Source organism: Chrysemys picta, chromosome 3, assembly GCF_011386835.1.
Source record: "Chrysemys picta bellii isolate R12L10 chromosome 3, ASM1138683v2, whole genome shotgun sequence".
Classification (NCBI taxonomy): Eukaryota; Metazoa; Chordata; order Testudines; family Emydidae; genus Chrysemys; species Chrysemys picta.
Window position 1 is genome coordinate 171,203,042 of NC_088793.1, and position 24,853 is coordinate 171,227,894.

The following is a 24,853-nucleotide window of genomic DNA, read 5'->3' on the forward strand; positions in this document are numbered from 1 at the left end:
TGAGAGGATTGCCCGATGGGGCAGGCAGCCAGGAACTGTTCTCCACTCCCTAGGTGTTTAGCCAGTCTCAGCAGTTGCTCTCCAGAGAGCAAGAAGCAGGAGATGAGACACCTGGTAAGTGGCTGTGGCTTGTGTAGTGCAGAGGTGGGTTCAGGGTACAGAAATGTGGGATGCTGGCTCTGTTTCTGTGAGGCGGACATTTCCCTGTGTAGCTAATCAGTACAGTGGGAAAGGTTGTTGATGCACACTGAGATCTCACGGGAATCCTCCAGAGAGATCTCTAGGAAGCTTTCCTGGAGGTGCTCGGCAATCCTCTGCCACAGGTTCTGTGGCAGAGCAGCTTTGTTCCTTCCCCCCATTGTAGGAAACTTTCCTGCACCATTCGGCGAGCAGCATCGGGAGCAGGGCGGAAGCCACAAGCATGGAGTAGATGTACTTTTGTTTCCCTGATTACCCTTAGGAGTGAGATGTCTGCTAGAATGACTCCCGCCTGGGGAAAAGTGTGGGAGAATTTTTGATTTTTTTCCATAGAATGCTGCACCATGACCCTTGCAGAGAGTGTGTGCTCTTTTCCCCATGTGGAGAGCTCCCACCCCCACAAATGTACTCGCCATGATTTGGCTGTTCACTAAGATGTGTGCCTGGCTAGAGTTAGTGAGAAACTGATTGCAATGTTGCAAAAAATGTATATAACTAAAATGTTACAATGCTGTGCGTGAATTTAACAATCCCACTTCTGTGCATTGTGCCTTGTGCTTCACCAGATGTGGCCTTCAGGAACATCCCACACACCCCTGCTGAGTGTCTCCGCCACATAAGAAAGTTCCCAAAACGCAGCAAAGAAGACATGTTCTTTGAGGTTCTGCAGTGCTACAATGCAGAAAAAAGGGAATGTAAGGAGTGCTGGGAAGCCGAATGGCAGGTCAGAAAAGAGAATCAAGGGTTTGTTAAGGATGCAACTGAGAGGATTGGAGGCTTAATGGAGGAGTAAATGCAGATGTGGCAGTCCTTAATAGTGCTGGAGACTGAGCAGATACTTGCTTGCCCTCCCCTGTAGCACTTTCAGAACACTGTTCTATGCACATACCCCCTCCCAAACTCCACCTGCACATTCCTTTCCACTTTCCGGGACCTCTTGGTTTCCCCTTCACTCCACCCCCCTCGGAAAACTTTCACAATGATAGCTGGACCTGCACACAGTGTGTGAAAGTCTGTCTTTCCCTGGTTCCTCCTTTCCCGGCAGGCATTTGTGTGCGCTGTTTCTTGTTCAATAAAAGCAAAGTTTTTTAATGGTGAATCACCTTTATATTTTTTCTATAAATTGAGACTGCAGGCACTACCAATACATGCACAGGCATTGTAATAATTGTTTCTTACAGGAATATAAGGCCCAAAATGACACCATTGCGTCCTAGGAAAACTAACACTAGTGACAGAGATATACTGGTGTTCATTGTCAAATTGCTGCCTCAAAGCTGCCCTGATTTGAATTGCCCCCTTCTGGGCTCCTCTGACAGCCCTAGTATCTGGCTGCTCAAAATCAGCACCCAAGCTATCTGCCTCAGTGCTCTGCCCATGAGCAAACCTTTCACCCTTAACTTCACAGAGATTATGCAATGTACAGCACACGGCTATGACCATGGGAATATTATCCTCATTAAGGTCTAGCCTGCCATAAAGGCATCTAGGGCACCTTTAATCTGCCAAAGGCACATTCCATGGTCATCTGGCACCTACTCATCCTGTTGTTGAACCACTCCTTACTGCTTTCCAGGTTTCCTGCGTAAGGTTTCATGAGCCATGGCTGTAAGGGGTATACCGGGTCTCCCAGAATCACTATGGGCATTTCAACATCCCCCACTGTACTCTTCTGGTTTGAAAAGAAAGTCCCCACTTGCAGCTTTCTGTTCAGGCCGGTGTTACTGAAGATGCGTGCGTCATTCAACTTCCTGGACCACCCCGCACTGATGTCAGTGAAACTCCCTCGGTGATCCACAAACTCCTGCAACACCATGGAGAAGTACCCCTTTCTACTGATATACTCTGTCGCAAGGTGGTCTGGTGCCAAAATTGTAATATGTGCCTCATTTATCACCCTCCACAGTTGGGGAAACCCATTTCTGCAAACCTTTTCACTATTTCACGCACATTTCCCAGAATCACAGTCCTTCATAGCAGGCTGTGATTTATTGCCCTGCACGCTTGCATTAATGTAGTCCCAGTGGTTGACTTCCCCACTCCAAATTAATTTGCAACTGACTGGTATGAGTCTGGAGTCACCAGCTTCCACACAGTGATTTCCACACACTTCTCTACTAAGTGGGCAGCTTTTATTCTGGTGTCCTTGCACCGCAGGCATAGGTGCCAACTTCCCTGCTTTTCCCTGGGTGCTCGACCCACCCTCTGCCCCTGGCCCCGCCCCCACTCCTCCCCTTCCATGAGGCCCCACCTCTTCCCACTCCTGCCCCACCGCATTCCAACCCCTTCCCCAAAGTCCCCGCCCCAACTCTGCCCCCTCCCTGCCTCTATTCCAACTCCTTCCCCAAATCCCTGCCCTGGCCCCACCTCTTCCCCGCCTCCTCTCCTGAGTGCACCACATTCCTGCTCCTCCCCCCTCCCTCCCTGAGTTTGCAATGCCACCAAACAGCTGTTTGGCGGTGGCTGGGAGGTAGGCAAAGGAGCAGGGACGCGGCGCGCTCAGGGTGGGAAGGAGGAGGAGGTGGGGCGAGGGTGAGGGGACCTTGGCTGCCAGTGGGTGCAAAGCACCCACTAATTTTTCCCTGTGGGTGCTCAAGCCCCAGAGCACCCATGGAGTTTGCCCCTATTACCGCAGGTCTGGGCGAGCTCCGCACAGTTTCAGGAAGGTGGCTTTCTCCGTCCAAAAGTTCTGTAATCACTGCTCTTCATCCCACACCTGCATGATGATATGATCCAACCATTCAGTTCTTGTTTCCGGAGCCCAAAAGCAATGGTCTACCCTATGCAGCTGCTCTGTGAATGCCAAAAGCAATATAAAGTTGCTCCTATCCATGTCACACAGAATGTTGGGTGCCTGCGAGTCTTCCTCAGTGAGGAGCTTGACGATTAACTGCACTGCCGTGCATGATGTCTTATGACAGTTAATACAGCATAGGAGAGCAGTGCGGGATCCATCCCTTCTCACAAAGATGCCAGGGTGTACAGCAGAGAATGGCCATTGCAAAAATGCTGCAAAAGAAAACCGGAAGCCCATGGAGTACTGGGACACAAAGCAATGCATCACAGGACATTTAGCCAGGTCTCAAGATGTGCCGTGATCTACTTTGCCTTCCCAAAACACCTAGCGACAGAAGGTGTCAAGCTGGATTGTGGGGTAGGTACCCACAGTGCAATGCTCATACTGTTGACGATGGTGCCCCCAATCTGTACGCGATCTGTCGACAGAGGGAGCAAGTGTGAACATGAAATTCCAATTTTAATTATGTCGACTTTCAGGTGTCAACATCACTTTTGTTGACAAAAATTGGTAGTGTAGACATGGTCTTATTCTTACCTCTGTCTCTGTCTTGCTGGAGGGACATAGGACAAATCACTTAAAATGAAAGCTCTTTGGGTCAGTTTGTTCTGTGTTTGTACATTGCCTAGTACAAGGGCTTCCTGGCCTATGACTGTAGCTCCTGGGTACTATGATAATTCAAATAATAATAATAATTAATAATATTAAATTAGGGCCATGAAATACTTGGATGAACGTAGAATCGTTAATGTCAGAAAATTAAAACAATAACAACAGTCTAGGATTACCATGAATTTATTAATACAATAATACAATCTTTTTCTGGTCTTTCAAATGGAGATATTTTTGGAAATTAGAATATCAAACCAACCTATGGCAAAAGTTTCCTCTCTTGCCTGCAGTGTATTTTTATTCCGTATTCTGCAATGGAAGTTCTATATGGAATTTAAATGCTGATTATTCAAGAGATCAGTGTGGTGGATAAGAGCTCCGGCATGCAGCTCAATAAGGAGAATTTTGCCCTTAATCTCCTTCTGGTAAATAATAAATAATTTTGATTCTCAATCTTTTTCAAATGACAAAGAGCCTCTTATTCACAGTGCTTACATATGGCATTATATCAGACACAAAATACCGAGACACTCATCCAAAAATAGCCAGTCAGAACATATATTCTTGCAAGAAAAGAATATGTATTATTAATGAAAGAAAAATGTTATATATTTCCCTGAACCCCAGATGAGATTATAACCTATGACACTGTAAAATGTACTGTACAGACCAATAAAGCTCAGATAAAACCAATTATCCTGAAGTAATCACACACCGCAAGAAAAAGAAACAAAAAAGAATTTGCTCGTAAAAATCTTACCCCGCCGCGCCCCCCCAAAAACGTTTCTTATATTACACATAAGTCTTTTAATAACTAAAATCCTACCCAACATTATAATTGCAGAAGATCAGGTAAATATTATTTCAGGTAGTGGTGGGTTTTGCTAGGGGAAAATATTGACAGGATCAAATGTCTTTTCCTACAGAACTAAATGCTCAAGAAAAATGAAAAGCATTTTATTATATTTTTATTGAAAACAGAAACTGAAGATAGCAATGGTGTTTTGAATCAACAGTCTTCTTCAGAAATGATATGTAAAGCAAAGGGCTAGGTTAAAATGGGTCAAACTTTAAGCACGTGTGTGATCCCACTTAAGTCAGTGGGACTCCCCACCTGATTAAAATTAGGTACTTGTTGAATCTGGGCCTAAATGATTAAATGTATGAGCTGAGATTTTCAGTGCAGTATAGTGAAAATCCTTAATGGAAAAGGTGTGTCTAAACCAGGCCCGCCAACAGCAATTCCAGGCCCTAGGGCAGAACAGTCAATGGGCCCTCGCTGGTGCCCAGCGAGCTGCCGGCTGCACTGCTGGGAATGCTCTTCTGGCATGACCAAGGCTTCCAGATGCCTGCCCTCTGCCAGTACCACCCCACATGAGGCAAGGAGCATAGGCGCGAACTTCAAGATTTCCCGGGGATGCTCAATACCCCACTCCATCCTAGGCCCCTTTCCCCAATATCCCACCCCCACCCTACCTCTTCCCACCCCCATTCTATCCCTTCCCCCAGTGGTGCTCCATATACAACTGGTGCCTCCACAAAGTTGCGGGGCATGATCTAAAGGGCAGGTTACATGCCTCCCTTCCTGCCCAGCCCAGGGCCACCACAGCACTCGCTCCACCCCATGTTACCTGGGGGGCAGGAGCTTTATCCTCCTGCTGGGTCTGTCCCCGTTCCCTGCAGCATGTTCCGCCGCTCTCCCTGGTAGGCAGGAGCCCAGGTGGGGAGCAGGAGGGAGCCTGAGAGAGCCTGGCTAAGGAGGTGACTTCCGCTCCCCACCCAGCTCAGCTGTTGGGGACCCCGGCACTCGAGCCCTGGCAGGGAGTGGAAGTCACCTCCCTAGGCAGGCCCTCTCAGGCAGCCACCGTATAGGGCTGCAGAGCAGCATCTCAGTAGCTGGAACAAGGGGCTGGTGCTGCCTCTTTCACTCCTGGCATCTGGGCCATGTATCACCCAGGCCCGCTCCCGCCTTGTCTCTTCCCATCCCCTGCTCCTCCCCCCCAGTACTTCCAGCATGCCACCAAACAGCTGACGGCGGTGGGTGGGAGGCACTGGGGGGGGTGGGGATGAGCTGATTGGCGGGGCCCGCTGCTGGCGGGAGGTGCTGGGTGGGGGGGAGGAGGGACCTGCTGGTGGATGCTCAGCTCAGCACCCACTCAGCGTCCATGCTTCGGAGCCCTGCAGCCCACCCGGGCGAATTAAAAAGGCCTGGGCTCCCGGCCACCACTGCCACTACTGCAGCAGAAGCGGCGGCGGCTGGGAGCGCCGGGCCCTTTTAAATCGCCGCGGCCCTGGGCAATTGTCCCCTTTGCCCTCCTTTCCCCCACTCTCCCCCGAGTGGGCCTGGTCTAAACCCATTGTCCTGGAAAATGTCAATCATGGTACCTGGCGCAGAATGGGAAACACCATCAAGTGCTTAAAACACAAGGCCTAGGAATCAGAACTCCTGGGTTCTAGTTTCTGATTGATTAGTCTTACTGCACTCTCTTTTTCTTCTCTAAAACGGTTGTAACACAATCACTATCCCACAGGGATGTTGCAATGATGAAAGATGCTACAGTGTAATTGTGAATTAATGTGCTACAATAGGCATACTTCAGGATGAATCAAAAATAACATTTTATTCCAATTTTAGCCAACTTATTGAGTGATCTTCCCCTTATTTTGTTGCCAGGCTCAGAAAAAATGTCCACTATCATGTCGATGCTGCTTTGGGTCTAGTTTTGAATCATGTTTTAGTCATGTTGGTCCAGAAGGACGGTTTTTCTGAAAAGTAAGTGGATGAGCATGAAAAGTGATATTGGTAAAATGCAAAATTAGAATCTTTATATGTGAGGTGAACAATGGGAGAAATGAGATTCATCACCTGGCTGACACAGTATGAATTATTCAGTGTACAGGAATCAATTTGGGGCCTCCTTGCTCTGCAAACCTGAATTGCAGACAGCTTTCCCAGCTTCACGGGGTGGGTATATATTGGTAAATTCAAGGTAATCTTGTTTTTTAATGAATCTTCCTTTAGTAGAAAAAAATCTCAGAACAATATCTGGACTTTGGTAATTTATCCAAACTGAACAAAACGTTTGTCTTTTGAGGTTCACTTATTGTTCGTAACAAATGGAAATGTGTCTAATTATCAACTAGGCTAGGATGGAACAAGAAGATTGGTGACCTGAACTTACAAAACTCAAGAACATGCTTTCAGTGTTCCGGATACTGCCCAAAGAGTGGTATGCATCTGTAGAAATTTAAGCTGCAGGAAATGATTACGCATCAACAAATAACAGGAGGCCTAATTCTCTCCCTTACACACTGGTGTAAATTGAGAGTGGTTCCACAGAAGTCTATAGAATTTATTTAATATGAATAGGGAATCTGACCTTGTGCTTGTGAATAGATGGAGTGGGGAGCAGGAGCGAGAGTTAAACTTTTATATTAAAAAAACAAATCATGTTTTTAATGAATGTGTTCATGGCCTTTCGTCAAACTGCTCAAATGAGAGCAAAAGCACAGTGCTTCCTACCACATATTTTAAATTGCCAGGGTTAAATGAGAGCAGCTTGTTTTCCTTCCTTGTTTAACAAGATTTAGAATATTATCAAATGTTTAATTTTGTATCACTTTCTTTTAAGTTAATTTGTATACCCTGAACATTGCTGTAACTGAGATTGCAGTCAGAGACAACCCCCATACTGAAGTCTGTTAAGGAAGCCCAGTTAAATAATCAGACCACTTCCTGAATTACTGGCAAGCTCAGAGGAACACAGAAGCTACAGGTAAACAGAAATGCAAAACCGAGACATATGTGAAAAGAGTAAATACTAGAACCAAAGAGAGTGAGCACTCAAGAGCCTAAATAAAGGCCCAAAAATAAAGTCCCCAAACTCCTAGATTTATAATAATACTTTGCACTGCAGTAGTGCCTTCTGAGGATCTCAAAGCACCTTAGTGAATTAAGCTATTTTCAGGGGAAATTTAAGCACAATAGGTTAGGTGACTTGATCAAGGTGGTGCACAAAATCTGTGACAAAGCTGGAACTATATTATTATTAATAGTATTGTTTATTATTTTTATTACTTGTATTACCGTGGTGCCTGGAGGTGCCATTATTCTAGGCACTGTACAAACGCACAATAAGAGTGCAGGGTGGCAGGGGAAACAGAAGAGCAGAAACGTGAATTGATTTGCTCCAGGTCACACAGCAGATCAGTGGCAGATCTGGGAACCAAACCCAGCTCTCTTGAGTGCTAGTCTGTGCTTTAAACACAGAATCAAAGTCCTTCCTCTCCACAAAGAAAAATTACAATGAAAATGTTACTTTGTCTTTAATATCTATAGCTGATGATCAAAATAAAACTATCTGAGCAATGGGTAGGCAGGTGTAATGATAACCTGCTTTCTGAAAACACGACATAAAGCTAGTAAGACATTCTGGTTGTATCATTTCCAAAGTGACAAGAATGACTGTTGACTATTGTTCACAGAGAATAGTTTCTCTCCATAAATATTGATGTAAAATCTGAAAATAACTATGGGGGGAAGGAGAAGGGAGAAGCTTCTGTGGTATTGGAAAAGAGTCATCTCATACATTTAGAGCAAACTCTTAAAATATTTAAATGATGTTCAGGCCTTACAGCAGCACCTCCAGACATTTGAATCTCATAAATTGCATCCCATTCAAAGTGTCATCTGTATCAGGCTGTCAGTGTAACCAAGAAGGCTCCATAACAACTGCTGTCTAATAGCCTGATACTTATCAACACCCGCTGCCTCTTGCTCTTAGTTAGAGCATTTCATAAAGTACCTTATTTTAAAAAGACAGCATTTAAGGTTTATCACCGTCTTGACACCCTTTGTGCCTTCTGAACAGGGCCGGCTCTAGGATTTTTGCCGCCCCAAGCAAAAACAATTTTGGCCGCCCCCCTCTCCCGTTTTTTTCTTACCCCACCCCCAGCCCCGCCTCAACTCTGCCCCTTCCCCAAATCCCCAGCCCTGCCTCCTCCCCCCAGGTGCTTTAAGTCAATGTGACTTCTGTTGTGAGCAACAACTTCTCACAGCAGTAAGGTATTATAAATTCAAACACTATATTTATGCTAGGAGTGGATGGTTTTTAAGGGAAACAATTTACATTGCTAGACCTTACTATTCAGTATTCACTTTCTTCCCAGTCAATCAGAAATATCGTTAGGCTTAAAATCATGTGGCCTTGTCATATGATAGCACTTTATTAACTCTATGAAGCTCATATATTTCCAGGCTAGTGTTAAAATAGCAGGTTTGATTATTCTGCCTGTGTTTTTCCTGGTTTTTGAGCTATACAGATGTTTTGCCTAATACTGAATAATGCTGGATCTTAACCTGCTATATTCTAGGGCACGAGAGTGGAAACCATGGTAGTGTATTGTGACTTATACTGTTTTGATGTAGTTATGATAACTAAATGTCTGTGTGTACACATTAAATAAAATAGTCAAGTAGTTTTACCTGTAAGATACCCTCTCATGTCTAAGCCATACTGCATATAATACTCTAGTACCCCCTCTTTATTGTTGCCTGCTTGTTTTATCTTGGTCACTATGTTCTGCTTTAAAAATGGACATGGCCAAGGCCCCGTGTACTCTGCGGCAAATTCTGCAGCAGCTTCAGATAAATCTGTAAAAATGGACTGTTTTATTGAATTCAATATGAAAATGAATAAAGTCAGTACAATAGCTCCTGTTATTAATTTTGATGTTTAATTCAATTTTTTTTATGTTGGACCCACATTTTCAGTATGCCACAGATTGTCATATTTAGGTTTCAGAGTTAACAGTCCATTAAGATGAATGTGGGCAATTCACTCCTTTAAGCAATTATTTCAGGCTCTCTGCAGACTCAGGCAGATATCACTGTATTATTTTATACTCCCCTTTTCATGTTTTCTTTGCAACCACGAGGGTAGAAATATAGGGGGAGGTCCTCAACTGCTGTAAACGGGTAAGCTCCATTGAAATCAGCATTTCCAAAAGTTCCATTTACATCAGCCCAAATCTGGCCCATATTAAAAAAATAATGAAAGCTGAAATTCTGGAGCACAATTCTTCAGTAAAGAGTGAATTCCCTGGCAAATTCAGCTGTTGTGGAAACCTGGAATATTCAGGACCTTGTATGTAGTATTATCACGATGATGTATACTTTAAAGAATATTAGCCATTCCTTACCTGAGCACATTCTAATAAGTCATCTCTTCATTTAGTGTTATCCCACTTGTTGTTACATGTAGCTTCACTGTTATTGATTTATAGCAATATAGTGGCAATCAAAGCAATAGGAACATTGGAAATCAGCATTTTATCTTCAGAGTGAATATTCGTGCATTGCAACATTTTTGAGATTCCAATAAAAACCAAAAGGCCATCTTTAGTGAATGTGTTCGATTTATAATCTGCAAATGTGAAGTGAATTTAATGCTTGTGAAAGGTGCCAGATTGACAATTCTAGAGATGGAAATCCTTTGTATCTACAGAACAGATACCATGCAGATAATGCCAGTAGAAATTGCTCCAAGCCCACCTCTCCTGCATGCCCCATCATTTTTGGGGGGTTGCGGCAGTGCTCACTCTAAGCCCTTTCAAACCTGTGCTGAAATCACAAACAAGGATGCCACTGAGTGCCAGTTCTGGCACAAGTGGTGGGTTTTTTTTTTTTAATGTAAACACTTGACTGATACCACCAACTTACTTTTCTTTGGCCACTTAAAAGTCATTGGTTGGCAGTAGCTCTGAGTCACAATGGACTGGATTCATTCAGGTTACCTGGAAGTCTCCATATCCCAAAACCAGCATGTCCCCTCTTATAGGGTTTAAGTAATGGAGCATTTGGTTTTTATTTTTGATAGCGGGCAGCTGAGCAGAGTTTAGGGCAGAGATTTACCCCTCTCTCTCTTTCTTTCTTCCATGCAGAAAATTTCGTAAGCAGTTCACCCGGTCACAGTTAAAAAAAGCTTCCAGAACACCTTGCGCTCCAATCACTCTGACGACAAAGTCCCTTGTGAACCACAGGCTAGTATGGACGGAACCAGCAATCACCATGCACTGAAGATACAGCAGTAACACAATCACATCAGATTCATAGTTTTTACTTTGCAAATGCAGATATGAAAAGATATTCTGAGTCTCAAAGTATATAAAAAACAAATACTGCTGGGCCAGATTGCAGCTGACTCCTGTGTTCTGGACATGTCACAACTGCAGCCCTTGCATTCTCCTTGTGTGCAAGGACTGTTCCTGGCTACCAGTGCTAGCCTGTCTCATTAGGGGCATGCAGATAGTCCCACTCTTCTCTCCACACCAGTCATCAGAGATGGCTGATCACTGAGCGGGAATACATTGTACTTGTTAAGGGGTGTGGTTGCAGCATGCTTCCCCTATGCCTCCTGGAGCTTCTGGTAGGGGATTGGTGCAGAATTACACCAGCTGGACCATTGTTTTTAAAGCACCATTTAGCTAATAGAGCCACATTTTCAAAATTGGCCATTGACTTTGGGTGTCTGGATTTTCAGTGTTCAACTTGAGGCATCTTGAGTCTGATTTTCAGAAGCGTTGAGTATCCATAACTCCATTTCAGGGCAAATAAAGGAGATGTGGGTGTTCAGCACTTCTGAAACTTAGGCCAAAGGTCTCTAAAATGGGGCACTCACTTTTCAAAATGTTGGCTTAGTAAGCTTTGGTGTGATCCAGAAAACTATTAATGTGAGTGGATCTCCACTAGACTAGTTGCATGTGTATGGGCTACTCCCATTATTTATTTATTTATATATTTATTTATTATTTCAATTTATAATGACATAAAAGCACCTCTCTGGGTGCCTTTGATATAATTCAAAATAACAATTCAACAACAAAAAACCTGCAACAAATCCCTATCGAAACTCCACCCCAACGCAAACAAATTGGAGGGATTTTCCCCATCAAAACTCCTTCTCCAATAAACAAATACCACCTTAGTCAGATGTCTGGGCAAAAAGATGGATTTCAGAGCATGCTCTGAAATTGACAGGTCCCAGGCTGTTTTGGGTGAAAGGTGGAAGCTTGTTCCACAGCTGAGGGGTCGTCCTGGAGAATGCTGTATCTTTAGCGCCAGCTTTGAGGGGACTTCAACTCGACTATCTCTGCAGTTGGGAACAGCAGCAGGATGGCATAGGGAGAGGGGTAGGTCTGATCTGAGTCAGAAAGGGAAGATGTGATACTAGCCAATAACTGGCAGCATCAAGTGTTGGTTTCATGAACCCAGGTCACCCAGATGCTTCCTTAAGAAAAGTAGGTACTCAGACCTCCCAAAGGGAGATGATGACAATCTACACCACAGTTGGACTTAGTACTTCACCATTGACCTTACCAGACAGGAAAGTAGACAGCTCAAATCAAATGTGTTGTGTTCACAAAATCTGTTATTTCCTCACACAACAGGAGGGATTCTCAGTAGGTACTGGAAGGAGACAGCCTGTTCTCATTAGCAAGAATTGCAGGAGCCAGCCTTTATAACCAGCAGACGTGGAAACACCTTCTGTGTGTAATGAATTCCTTCCCCCTCAAAGTTACAAACGTCATTATTTAGCAAAGTACATGATTGAAACTATGAAAAACTTGCACAGGAAAAAGCTTTCTCTCCCACAAACATCCTTGAAATCATATGCAGCAAATTCATTTTCAAAGTGTCGTGTAAATGTGTGGTTGTGGGCTTTGTGTCTGGTTTCTCTGTCTTACTGAGTTTGAACTAGAAATTTTCTTTTACAGTTTCAGGGTAGTACAGTATCCAATGATTATTTTCTAAAATCCTGTGTGTTCTCTTCTGCTTTTGGAGTAAATATTTGTATACTTGTAATAGTCTGGGGTGAAGTTGATGGTTTTTCTCTCTTCCTCTGAGAGAAAACTCTTAACATTGGTTATTGTTATGTAACCAACTGCCTGATTCAGTCAAACTTTTGTTTCAAGAAATCTGAGGCAATATGGTTACTCCTTAAACATTGCCAAACACAAAGTATATGTTGATATATGTGCCTGTGGAGTTATTTTAAAATGTGCTTTAAGAAGCAGATCTTCTCCAAAGCATACAGCTCACTTAGTCTGGGAGTCATGGAACTCCACAGGAGGTCATATCCTGCCCCCACACTTTGCTGAGCAGGAGTGGAACCATTTCCCAGGCTAGAATAGACTTCACAGCTCTAATGTCTGCAGAACCTGTTCGTTAGACTTCTCCCAGCCAGTCTCACCCCCAAGGTCTGTTATGTGCAGCTGCACAGAGGGTCCCCAGAGAATCTAGGCCCTCCATACTTTGTGTACGTCCTTCATCCAGCCTCTTTGAATCTTACCACTCCCAAAGGGAAGTCTGCAGCCACACAAATGAGACAGGATTTGCCTGTCAATTTTAAGCTTAATAGAAAATGAGGGGGGAAGAGAAATAGAAAGATGTTTGGTTATACTTGTGTAAGCAGAGTCAGGATGAGCTCTACCCTGACATCTGGTGATGAATTATGGCAAGTGTGGAAAAGAACTTCAGGGGCTGATCTTGTTTGCATAGGCACACCCACCCCACCTAGCATGAGCCCATGGCAGCTCCAAATGGTCACGTTGGCTGCTGTGGGATCCCCGGTTTCTCTGTTATTGGGGCAGGAGGAATAAAGTGTTGTTACCCTGATTATGTGAATCAAGGACAATGAAACTGTTTTATGACAGAGGGTCTCACCATCACCTAAGTAGCACTCGCTAGACAAGGGATATGGGTTCCAAAACCCAGTGAATTGAGAGAGGCTGGGGAAAGGTAATTGTACTTGATGGTATGGGCCCCTTTTGAGGGCCTGAAACATCAATTGCACCATCTCCTGTCTCTACTGTTGAATAGCAGAGCTAATTTTGATTCCATTAAGAGTCTAGTTACAGGCTGCTATGCTGAATTCAATTTGCACCAATGGTGCACCAGCACTGGGGCTCCCCTACTACAAGCTGAAATCAATAAAGAGCTGGAATCACTGAGTGCTGTGTTAACTAGTGGGGGAGCCTGAAGATTTATTGCTAAGTGGCTGGCAGAGTGGAGCAGTTTGTGGGACGGTTGGCGCGGCTCATAGGACGATGAGCGGAGTGGAGCGGAGCAGTTGGCGGGATGGCTGGAGTGGCTCATGGGACAGCTGGAGGAGCTGAGCGGTTAGTGGAGTGGAGCGGCTCGTGGTGAAGGCTGCAGCAGAACCCCACGGAGAAGCGGGGCAGTTGGCCTCAGACCACGTAAGGTGCCCCTTAATACCCCGCATGCCCCTTTCTCCCCTTCCCATTTCCACCCAGGCTGGGGGGGGGTAAGACTCTGCAGATAAACGTTTGAACTCTGGGGCTGCACTGACCAGGGACAGAGACTTTTGGGTGATTCTTGGGTTGTTGGACTCAAGAGACTTTTGGGGTTTTGGACTTTGGGGGTGGGTCTTTTGCTCATGGATTGTGTTATGAATCTTGTTTGTGGTGTTTTCCCAATTTAATGCTGATGTCATTTACCTCATGTTATTAAACATTTTCTGCTACACTCAGACTCCATGCTTGCGAGAGGGGAAGTATTGCCTCTTAGAGGCGCCCAGGGGGTGGTATGTAATTGTCCCAGGTCACTGGGTGGGGGCTCGAGCCAGTTTTGCATTGCGTTATTGAAACGGAACCCCTAGATACTTGTTGCTGCCAACTCAGACGGGTAGAAGGGTTACACTTGCACTATAAAGGTTATGCTTCAGCAGGAAATTGTGGCATATCCAGCACAATACCGTGCAGTGGTACACTTCCTGTTGACTCACAGACTCTCACGCTCTGAGACAGGAACCAGTCACAGAGGCTGAGAAACTGAATGCAGCCAGGCTAGGTTACAGCAGCATCAGTACTCTGTTTACATGAACAGTTATGTCTTGTTGTTAGTTAAATAAAGCAGTTATCCTAAAGCCTGTCTCCATTATCTCTGAAGTGATACAGTAGTTACAGTGTTGTAAAACCACACAAAGTTGAATGTACTCTTTTTGGTCTGGAGAACTTATTATAAAAACTAGGATGTTCACGTTGCCTATTTCAGCTGCATAACTGCTTCCTTCGCCCCATAATATAGTGGGCGCTATTTTCAGAATATTTAAAAAAGCCACTGTCCAGTGCAAGGTGGAACAGATTGTTTAGCATAAGTAGTTAGCACCTATTGTAAGGGACCATTCAAGGTAGAGTGGCCCATTAACACCTCTGCAGTTATAGGACAAAAGGAGGGGGTTAGTGGGCTACAGATTGTTGTAATAAGCCATAAATGAACCGTTCAGCAAAATGATAATAGCCACTGATGCAGAACAAGTACACAGGCTCAAGCTAAAGGAACCCAGGAAGCATGAGAGAGATGGAGTAACTGAGAATGCAGGCATCATGCTCCAGCGTATATACTGTAGAAAGCAGCACGAAAGAAAAATGCTCAGCCTATGGTCAATGGTGTATGACCCAGTGCTGCAGCCACTGCAGGAATAAAAAATAGCAGTACATGCAGTGATTGAGGGGATGCAGAGACTTCCAGTGAACAGGAGGAGGTCCTGAGCAGATCCAGAGACTCTTAGTTTACATGAACTGCAGAAGAAGGCTGCCAGCCATTCCACTGACATATTTGCAACTATGGTATTATATCAACAACTGCTTTGATTCCATCTGGACTGTGGAGCCAGCTACCACGTAATTCCAGCAACACTGATAAATAGCAATATTAGACTGTAAAATTTGCTCGCATGTTGTACAATAAAACCATCCTGCGGCCAGGGGGTAAATTCAGGCTGTTGACAAGAGACCCACAAAACAAGAGATGTTAAATCTGGATTTTAGAGTAGTTGATGCAGGAATACCACCCACTGAGGGCAGCAGGGCAATGCAAGCCACAGATCTGATTGCAGTACAACACTACAATATCTTCAACATGAAGCTGTGGGCTCTGTCTAGAATTCTAACTGAATATAAGAGCATATTTCAAGGAAATGGACACCCCGAGGGTGAGTTGAAATTAGAAATACATCCCCATATGCAACCCATCAGACTGCCAAAATGCACAATTCCATTAGCCCTGATAGAATCATTGGAGAAGGAACTGGCAAGCTGAAAAGAAGATAAAACTAGCACAGGGTAGATCAGCAACCTAGTAGTGGTACATGAAACAAAAAGTAAACATTTTCCTGCAATACTTGCAACCCAATAGTTGAGTATGGTCTGAGTACTAAAGAACTAGCGAGTGAAACTGACTAGTCAAGTGAAGTTGACTTTTCGTCCAAGCTGAGTGGCATGCAAAGAGTGATCAAGCAGCATAAGTAGTGAAATGTGAAATTAAACTTTAAAAATGCTTTCACTTTTTATTCATCTAAGATGAGTAAATACATTTTTTACAAATATGATTTTTAACCTGACAGTTTCTCTCTATTAGTAAGGCTTAAATATTATGGAATAGCTGCATAGTATTCTCTGATGTAGTCAAAAGATAAAATATCATAATATTGTACAGAGAGAACAATTGAAATCATGCAGAGAATTTGTTAGTGTAGTGCAAGATACAGTACAGTGGAAATTGTGTTTATGTACTTATACATCCCTCGGCATTTCTGTTGTAATGAAAAATTTTGAGTCTGCTGGAGATTTCAGCAAAATAATCTCTTTTCATTTTCTTTTGAAGGTTCTTTATATAAAACAATGTCTTAAGAAACCAATGAGTGGGAGTCAAAAAATCCCAATTACAATCACACAGTAGATCTCAGTGTAGACGGCAGAGCAGAATTTATGTGAATGTTAAGAATTTTTGCATTCAAATGATACATATTGGGATACCTAACCCAATTTTGGATACATGGTTTTTTTGGGATAAGTGAGTTTCAGATAAATGAGGTTCTACTGTACATCATTCAGTGAGTTTGCATAGTGATCTTCTATCAACATCATTCGAAACACAACTATTGAAATACAGTATTGAAGAATAAATAAAACAAAAAAGAGAACCATTAAAGAAATACATTTTTTTAAAATCCATTGTTTATATAGAACTGTATGTCTACACTATGAAATTAGGTCAATTTTATAGAAGTCGATTTTTAGAAATCGATTTTATACAGTCGATTGCGTATGTCCACACTAAGCGCATTAAATCGGCGGAGTGCGTCCTCACTACTGTGGCTAGCATCGACTTACAGAGTGGTGCACTGTGGGTAGCTATCCCACAGTTTCCGCAGTCTCCATTGCCCATTGGAATTCTGGGTTAAGCTCCCAATGCCTGATGGGGTAAAAACATTGTTGCAGGTGGTTTTGGGTACATGTCGTCAGTTGCCCTTCCCTCCGTGAAAGCAACGGCAGACAATCATTTCATGACTTTCTGCCTGGGTTACCCGTGCAGAAGCCATAGCATGGCAAGCATGGAGCCCGCTCAGCTCACCGTCACTGCTGCTGTTGTGAGCATTGTAAACACCTCGCGCATTATTCTGCAGTATATGCACAACCGGGCTAAGAGATGCCAGCACGAGGAGGATTTTGATGAGGACATGGACACAGACGTTCCTGAAAGCACAGGGTGTGGCAATTGGGACATCATGGCGGCAGTGGGGCTGGTTGATACAGTGGAACGCCGATTCTGGACCTGGCAAACAAGCACAGACTGGTGGGACCGCATAGTGTTGCAGGTATGGGATGATTCAAATGGCTGCGAAACTTTCGCATGCATGAGGCCATTTTCCTGGAACTCTGTGAGTTGTTTTCCCCCACCCTGAAGCTCAGGAATACCAAGAAGAGAGCTGTCCTGACAGTTGAGAAGCGAGTGGCAATAGCCCTGTGGAAGCTTGCAACGTCTGACTGCTACCGGTCAGTCGGGAATCAATTTGGAGTGGGAAAGTCTACTGTGGGGGCTGCTGTCATCCAAGTAGCCAATGCAATCATTGACGTTCTGTTATCAAGGGTAGTGACTCTGGGAAATGTCCAGGTCATACTGGATGGCTTTGCTGCAATGGGGTTCCGTAACTGTGGTGGGGCGATAGATAGAACGCATATCCCTATCTTGGCACCGGACCACCTTGCCAACCAGTACGTGAACCGCAAGGGGTAGTTCTCAATGGTGCTGCAAGCCCTGGTGGATCACAAGGGACGTTTCACCGACATTAACGTGGGATGGCAGGGAAAGGTGCATGATGCTTGCATATTTAGGAACTCCGGGCTGTTTGAGCAGCTGCAAGAAGGAACTTATTTGCCAGACCAGAAAATTACCACTGGGGATGTTGAAATGCCAATTGTTATCCTTGGGGACCCAGACTACCCCTTGCGCCTATGGCTCATGAAATCTTACACAGGCAGCCTGGACAGTAGTAAGGAGCAGTTCAACTATAGGCTGAGTAAGTGCAGAATGGTGGTAGAATGTGCCTTTGGATGTTTAAAAGCTTGCTGGCGCTGTTTGCTCAGTAGGTCAGACCTCAGTGCAACCAACATTCCCATTGTTATTGCTGCTTTCTGTGTGATCCATAATATCTGTGAGAGTAAGGGAGAGACGTTTATGGCGGGGCGGGAGGTTGAGGCAAATCGCCTGGCGTCTGATTTTCAGTAGCCAGACACCAGGGCGATTAGAAAAGCACAGCAAGGCGAGCTGCGCATCAGAGAGGCTTTGAAAACCAATTTCATGACTGGCCAGGTTTCGGTGTGACAGTTGTGTGTTTCTCCTTGATGCAAACCCGCCCCCTTTGTTGATTTTAATTCACTGTAAGCCAACCATCCTCCCCGCTTGGAAATAAAGTAACTATTGTTTTGAAACCATGCATTCTTTCTTTATTAATTAAAAATAAAAATGAGATAACGGACAAGGTAGCCTGGGTGGGGTGAGGGAGGAGGGAAGGACAAGGCCACATTGTTTATTGTAGCCACACTAAAAATCAAACTGTTTGAATGACAGCCTTCTGTTGCTTGGGCCATCCTCTGGAGTGGAGTGGCTGGGTACCCGGAGCCTCCTCTCCGCATTCTTGGGCATCTGGGTGAGGCGGATATGGAACTTGGGGAGGAGGGCATGCAGTTATACAGTGGATGCAGTGGGGGTCTTTGCTCTTGTTGGCTTTCCTGCAGCTCCAACAGACACTTCAGCATGTCTGTTTTCTCCCCCATTAGCCTCAGCATGGCGTCCTGCCTCCGCTCTTTGCACTCACTTAATTCTTTCCTGGCCTCTGCCTCTGAATGCCTCCATGCATTAAGCTGTGTCCTATCAGTGCGGGAAGACTGCATGAGCTCAGCAAACGTGTCATCACGAGTGCGTTTTTTTAACCTTCTAATCTGCTTTAACCTCAGGGACGGAGATGATAGGGGGAGCGTAGAAAAATTTGCACCTGGGGGGAGATAAAAAGGGAGAGTAAAATTTAAGATGATACATTTCTGAGAACAAAAGGGAGACTCTTTCACAGTGAATTAAGCAATTCACAGCAGACAGCACATGTGCTTTAGGTACAAGGTCGCATTTTGCCTTTTATATTGAGCGCCTGCCGGTATGGTGACACATCACACACAGCTGGGCAACAGAATTCAGTTTCCATGAGCCATGGTAAGCCTTTTGGTACGGGTGGTTGGCTTCTTACACCTTCGTAACATGTGGGAATGTTTTCAAACTGCAGCGCCCTCCTTTCCCATAGCAAGCAATGCCGGTTGGGTTTGCCATTTAAAGGATGGGCTGCGGTTTTCAGGTGGATGTGCAGCACGCACCCACACCCATCCCACCATGTGGCTATTCTCTGGGATGATCCCTTCTCCCCTCCCCCCCGCCACATGGCTATTCTCTGGGATGATCCCTTTTAGCCAAGCGCAAACAGCCCAGCATGAACGGGGTCCTTTTAATGATCCCTTACAAAAATTCCCCTATTTCAGCCAGGTGACCATGAATGATATCACTCTACTGAGACTAACACAGAAAGCTATAGACCAAATGTTGCTTGAATGTGACCAAAACCCAGGACCATTTGCTGCCATGCTTTGTGCTGCAATGATTCCAGAATACTTTCTACTGGCTTGGTGTGGTAAAGTGTCCTAACGTGGAGGACAAAATAAGGCAGCCCTCCCCAGAAACCTTCTGCAAAGGCTTTCAGACTACCTCCAGGAGAGCTTCATGGAGATGTCCCTGTAGGATTCCTGCTCCATCCCCAGACATGTGAACAGACTTTTCCAGTAGCTGTACTTGGCGCGAATGCATCCGAATTCTTCAGGGCAAATCAAACATTAAACACTATTGCTTTTAATCCCTGTACTGTAGTTACAAATGTGCACTCACTAGAGGTGCCGTCTCCAGCTTCAGGGTCGGGGATCCCAGCTTGGGAGGGTATTGGCTCCAGGGTGATGAAAAGGTCCTGGCTGCTGGGGAGAACGGATTCACCACTTGCCTGCTTTGCATTCTCCTTCTCCTCCTCCTCCTCCTCTTCTTCCTCATCCACAAAATCCTCCTCCCTGATGCGTGAGACTCCCCCATTGCAGGTGTCCGCAGACAGTGGTGGTATAGTGGTAGGGTCTCCTCCTAGAATGCCATGCAGCTGATCATAGAAGCAGCATGTATGGGCGCTGACCCGGAGTGACCGTTTGCCTCCTTTGTCTTTCGGTAGGCTTGCCTGATCTCCTTAACTTCCACGCGGCACTGCTGTGTGTCCCTGGTGTAGCCTCTGTCCAACATGCCCTGTGAGATTTTGGCAAATATATTTGCATTTCTTCTTTTTGATCAGAGTTCAGCCTGCACAGATGCTTCTCCCCATACAACAATCAGATCCAGTGTCTCCCGTTCGGTCCATGCTGGAGCTTGTTTGCAATTCTGGGGGGACTGCATGGTCACCTGTGCTGCGAGTGCTGCTGAGCTCACCATGCTGACCAAACAGGAAATGACATTCGAAAGTTCCTGGGGCTTTTCCTGTGTACCTGGCTAGTGCATTGGCGTTCAAAGTGCTGTCCAGAGCGGTCACAATGGAGCACTCGGATGGTTCCCGGAGGCCAATAATGTCGATTTGCGTTGGCAGTACCCCAAATTCGACCCAGCAAAGTTAATTTTAGCGGTACTCCCCTCGTCGGGGAGAAGTACAGAAGTCGATTTTAAGAGCCGTTTAGGTCGATGGAACGGGGTTGGTTGTGTGGATGTGGTCATTTTTAAATCGACCTAACGTGGTAAAACTGATGGGCATTTTATTCTTTATATATATAGTATCTAGCAAATATATGCCTATGGTTTGAGAGTGTGGGACAATCTAAGACAAAATACATTTCTTGTTAGATACTTCAAGGAAAAACATATTTGCTTCTGAACTCAGTGCCTCTCAGCCATTTTTTTGGCAAACCCAATTTCCCACACAGGCATCAGCTGTAGCATCCAGTACTCTAACATGCAATGGAGGAATTCAGAGCCTGGAATTTGGAGAGTGTAAATCCCATTGTAGCTTAGAGCATAAATAATTGAATTGGAGATGAGGAAGAGCTCGGAGCAGGATAGTGGCCCCCTCACTGAGGTGGAGAAGGAAGGGCCTGAAATACCTGCAGCAGGGCCGGCTCTGGCTTTTTGGCCGCCCCCAAAAAAACGGGGCGGCCAGAATGGGGGGGGGGCGGAGCCAGGGTGCAGGGGGACTCCCTGCACTGCAGATGTGCCCCGGCTAGTGGGGGGGAGGGGGAGGGATCGTGGGGGAGAGAGAGAGAAGGGGGGCGGCCAGGGCTTCAGTGGGGCGCTGTCACGCAGCCCCTCCGCCTGCTGGAAGGGTCCTGCACTGCTCCGGTTGGCTGGGAGAGAAGGATGCGGGCTGTCCTGCCGGGCTTGCTGCAGGGCACTCCCGTCCTCCGCACCACCGCCCACTCTGACAGGCTGCCCTATCTTTATGGAAAAACAACGAGGAGTCTTGTGACACCTTAAAGATTAACAAATTTATTAGAGCATAAGCTTTCGTGGGCTATGACCCACTTCTTCAGATGTATGGAGTGAAAATTACAGTAGGCAGGCATAAATATACAGCACAAAAAAAAGATGGGAGTTGCCTTACCAAGTGGGGGGTCAGTGATTCAATCAGGGTGGATGTGTCCCATTCTCAACAGTTGACAAGAAGGTGTGAATGTCAACAGAGTAAAAATTACTTTTTGTAGTGCTAACCAGGCCAATTCCATCAGGGTGGATAACCCATACTCAACAGTTGATGGGAGATTATTTCTTGTAGTGACCCAGCCATTTCCAGTCTTTATTCAGGCCTAATTTGATGGTGTCAAGTTTGCAAATGAATTCCAGCTCTGCAGTTTCTTGTTGAAGTCTGTTTTTTTTGTTGAAGAATGGCCACTTTTAAGTCTGAAATTGAGTGGTCAGGGAGGTTAAAATACTCTCTCACTGGTTTTTGAATGTTATAATTCTTGACATCTGCTTTGTGTCCATTTATTCTTTTGCGTAGAGACTGTCTGGTTTGGCCAATGTACATGGCAGAGGGGCATTGCTGGCAAATGATGGCATATATCACATTAGTGGATGTGCAAGTGAATGAGCCCCTTATGGCATGGTTGATGTGGTTAGGTCCTGTGATGGTGTCACTTGAGTAGATATGTGGACAGTTGGCAACAGCGTTTGTTACAGGGGATGGTTCCTAAGTTGGTGTTTCTGTTGTGTAGTGTGTGGTTGCTGCTGAGTACTGTATTTGCCTCAGGTTGGGGGGCTATCTGTAAGCGAGGACTAGTCTGCCTCCCAAGGTTTGTGAGAGCAAGGGATCATCTTCCAGGATAGGTTGTAGATCCTTGATGATGTGCTGGAGAGGCTTTAGGTGGGGGCTGTAGGTGATGGCCAGTGGTGTTCTGTTACTTTCTTTGTTGGACCTGTCCTGTAGTAGGTGACTTCTGGGTACCCATGTGGCTCTGTCAATCTGTTTCTTCACTTCCCCAGGTGGGTATTGTAGTTTTAAGAATGCTTGAAAGAGGTCCTGAAAGTGTCTGTCCCTGTCTGAGGGATTGGAGCAAATGCGGTTGCATCTTAGGGCTTGGCTATTGACGATGGATCATATGGTGTGTTCTGGATGAAAGCTAGAGGCATGTAGGTAAGTATAGCGGTCAGTAGGTTTCCAGTATAGGGTGGTGTTTATGTGTCCATCCCTTATTTGCATGGTAGTGTCCAGGAAATGGATCTCTTGTGTGGACTGGTCCAGGCTGAGGTTGATGGTGGGGTGGAAATTGTTGAAGTCCCGATGGAATTCTTCAAGGGCCTCCTTCCCGTGAGTCCAGATGATGAAGATGTCGTCAATGTAGCGCAAGTAGAGGAGGGGCACTTGGGTACAAGAGATGAGGAAACATTGTTCTAAGTCTGCCATAAAAATGTTGGCATACTGTGGGGCCATGCAGGTACCCATAGCAGTGCCGCTGACTTGAAGGTATAAATTATCCCGAAATCTGAAATGGTTGTGGCTGAGGACAAAGTCACAAAATTATGTCACCAGGTGAGCCGTGACATCATCGGGGATACTGTTCTGACAGCTTGTAGTCCATCTTTGTATGGAATGTTGGTGTAGAGAGCTTCTACCTCCATAGTGGCCAGGATGGTGTTTTCAGGAAGATCACCAATGCATGGTAGTTTCCTCAGGAAGTCAGCTGGGATACTGGTGGCGTAGGGCCTGAGGAGAGAGTCTATATCGCCAAACAATCCTGGTGTAACAGTGCCAATGCCTGAGATGATGGGGCATCCAGGATTCCCAGTTTTATGGATCTTGGGAAGCAGATAGAATACCCCTGGTCTGGGCTCTTGGGGTGTGTCTGCATGGATTTGTTCCTGTGTATCTTTAGGGAGTTTCTTGAGCAGATGGTGCAGTTTCTTTTGGTACTCCTCAGTGGGATCAGAAGATAGTAGCCTATAAAATGTGTTCTTGGAGAGTTGTCTAGCGGCCTCCTGTTCATAATCCGATCTGTTCATGATGACTAGAGAACCTCCTTTGTCAGTCTCTTTGATTATGATGTCAGAGTTGTTTCTGAGGCTGTGGATGGTGTTGCGTTCTGCACGGCTGAGGTTATGAGGTAAGTGATGCTGCTTGTCCACAATTTCAGCCTGTGCATGTCGGTGGAAGCACTCTGTGTAGAAGTCCAGTCTGTTGTTTTGACCGTCAGGAGGAGTCCACACAGAATCCTTGTTCTTGTATTGTTGGTAGGATGGTTTCTGTGGGCTACTGCGCTGTTTGGTGTCATGGTGGAAATATTTCTTGAGGCGGAGACGGTTAAAGTAGACTTCCAGGTCACCGCAGAACTGTATTGTGTTTGTGGGGGTGGTGGGGCAGAAAGAGAGTCCCCGAGATAGGACAGACTCTTCTGCTGGGCTAATTGTATAGCTGGATAGATTAACAATATTGCTGGGTGTGTTGAGGGTACCACTGTTATAGTCCCTTGTGGCATGTAAGAGTCTGGATAGTTTACTGTCCTTTTTTCTCTGTAGAGAAGCAAAGTGTGTGTTGTATGTGGCTTGTCTTGTATTTGTAAAGTCCAGCCATGTGGAAGTTTGTTTGGAAGGTTGGCTTTCTATGAGAGACTCCAGTTCTGAGAGTTCCTTCTTAATCTTCACCTGTTTGCTGTACAGGATGCTGATCAGGTGGTTTCGCAGTTTCTTTGAGAGTGTGTGGCACAATCTCTCACAATAGTCTGTGTCGTATGTACCTTTATGGGGCTTGCATCAGCAAGCTTGAAAAAGAAGCTTCAATCTCTAGTTTAAAAAATGCAGAAAATATTGAAGATTCCATTTTGCTAGGAGCTAAGCTCTGTTTTGATTCACTATGGAAGCAGAACTTTTAAAAACCCTACAAATGCACTATACATTTTTCCAGAAACTGGTTTAGCACCATGATATTTTGTCATGAGGTCTGATGTACTAGTGCCCTTTTAAACAGTCAGATAATGCTAGTATAATTGGACATGTATCATTTACACGAGAACAAAAATATATTCCAAAAGCCCGATTAGGGTCTGATTCTCATTTGCACAAGACTGCTTTACAGGAAAATGGTAAACTCAACAACTTATAAACAGAACAGGAAAGACATGGGCTAAAAGGAGAGAAGTGAGCAGAGCAATTTGTGATAGGAGAATGCCTATGAAATTGAGAAGTATGATCTACAAGACAGTAATCAGGCCTACACTTTTGTATGGCTTCAAATGCTGGGCACTGAGGACAAGACAGAGGCAGATCTTGAATACAGTGGAAATGAAAAGAATGGATACTTACAGTTACAAGGATGGCCCATGTTTGGAACAAAT

At 45.1% G+C, this 24,853-nt stretch overlaps 1 protein-coding gene across 2 annotated transcripts in view; it reads left to right on the plus strand.

The window, feature by feature from the left end:
* MTA3 (metastasis associated 1 family member 3) overlaps positions 1-10,700 on the plus strand; it is a 262,904-nt gene extending 252,204 nt beyond the window's left edge. For both annotated transcript variants that reach the window (XM_065589544.1, XM_065589543.1), the window contains exon 19: positions 10,550-10,700. In XM_065589544.1, the coding sequence (XP_065445616.1) occupies positions 10,550-10,685 (136 nt within the window). In that variant the 3' untranslated portion in view covers positions 10,686-10,700. The remainder of the gene's footprint in view (positions 1-10,549) is intronic.
* The last annotated feature ends 14,153 nt before the right edge of the window (positions 10,701-24,853 follow it).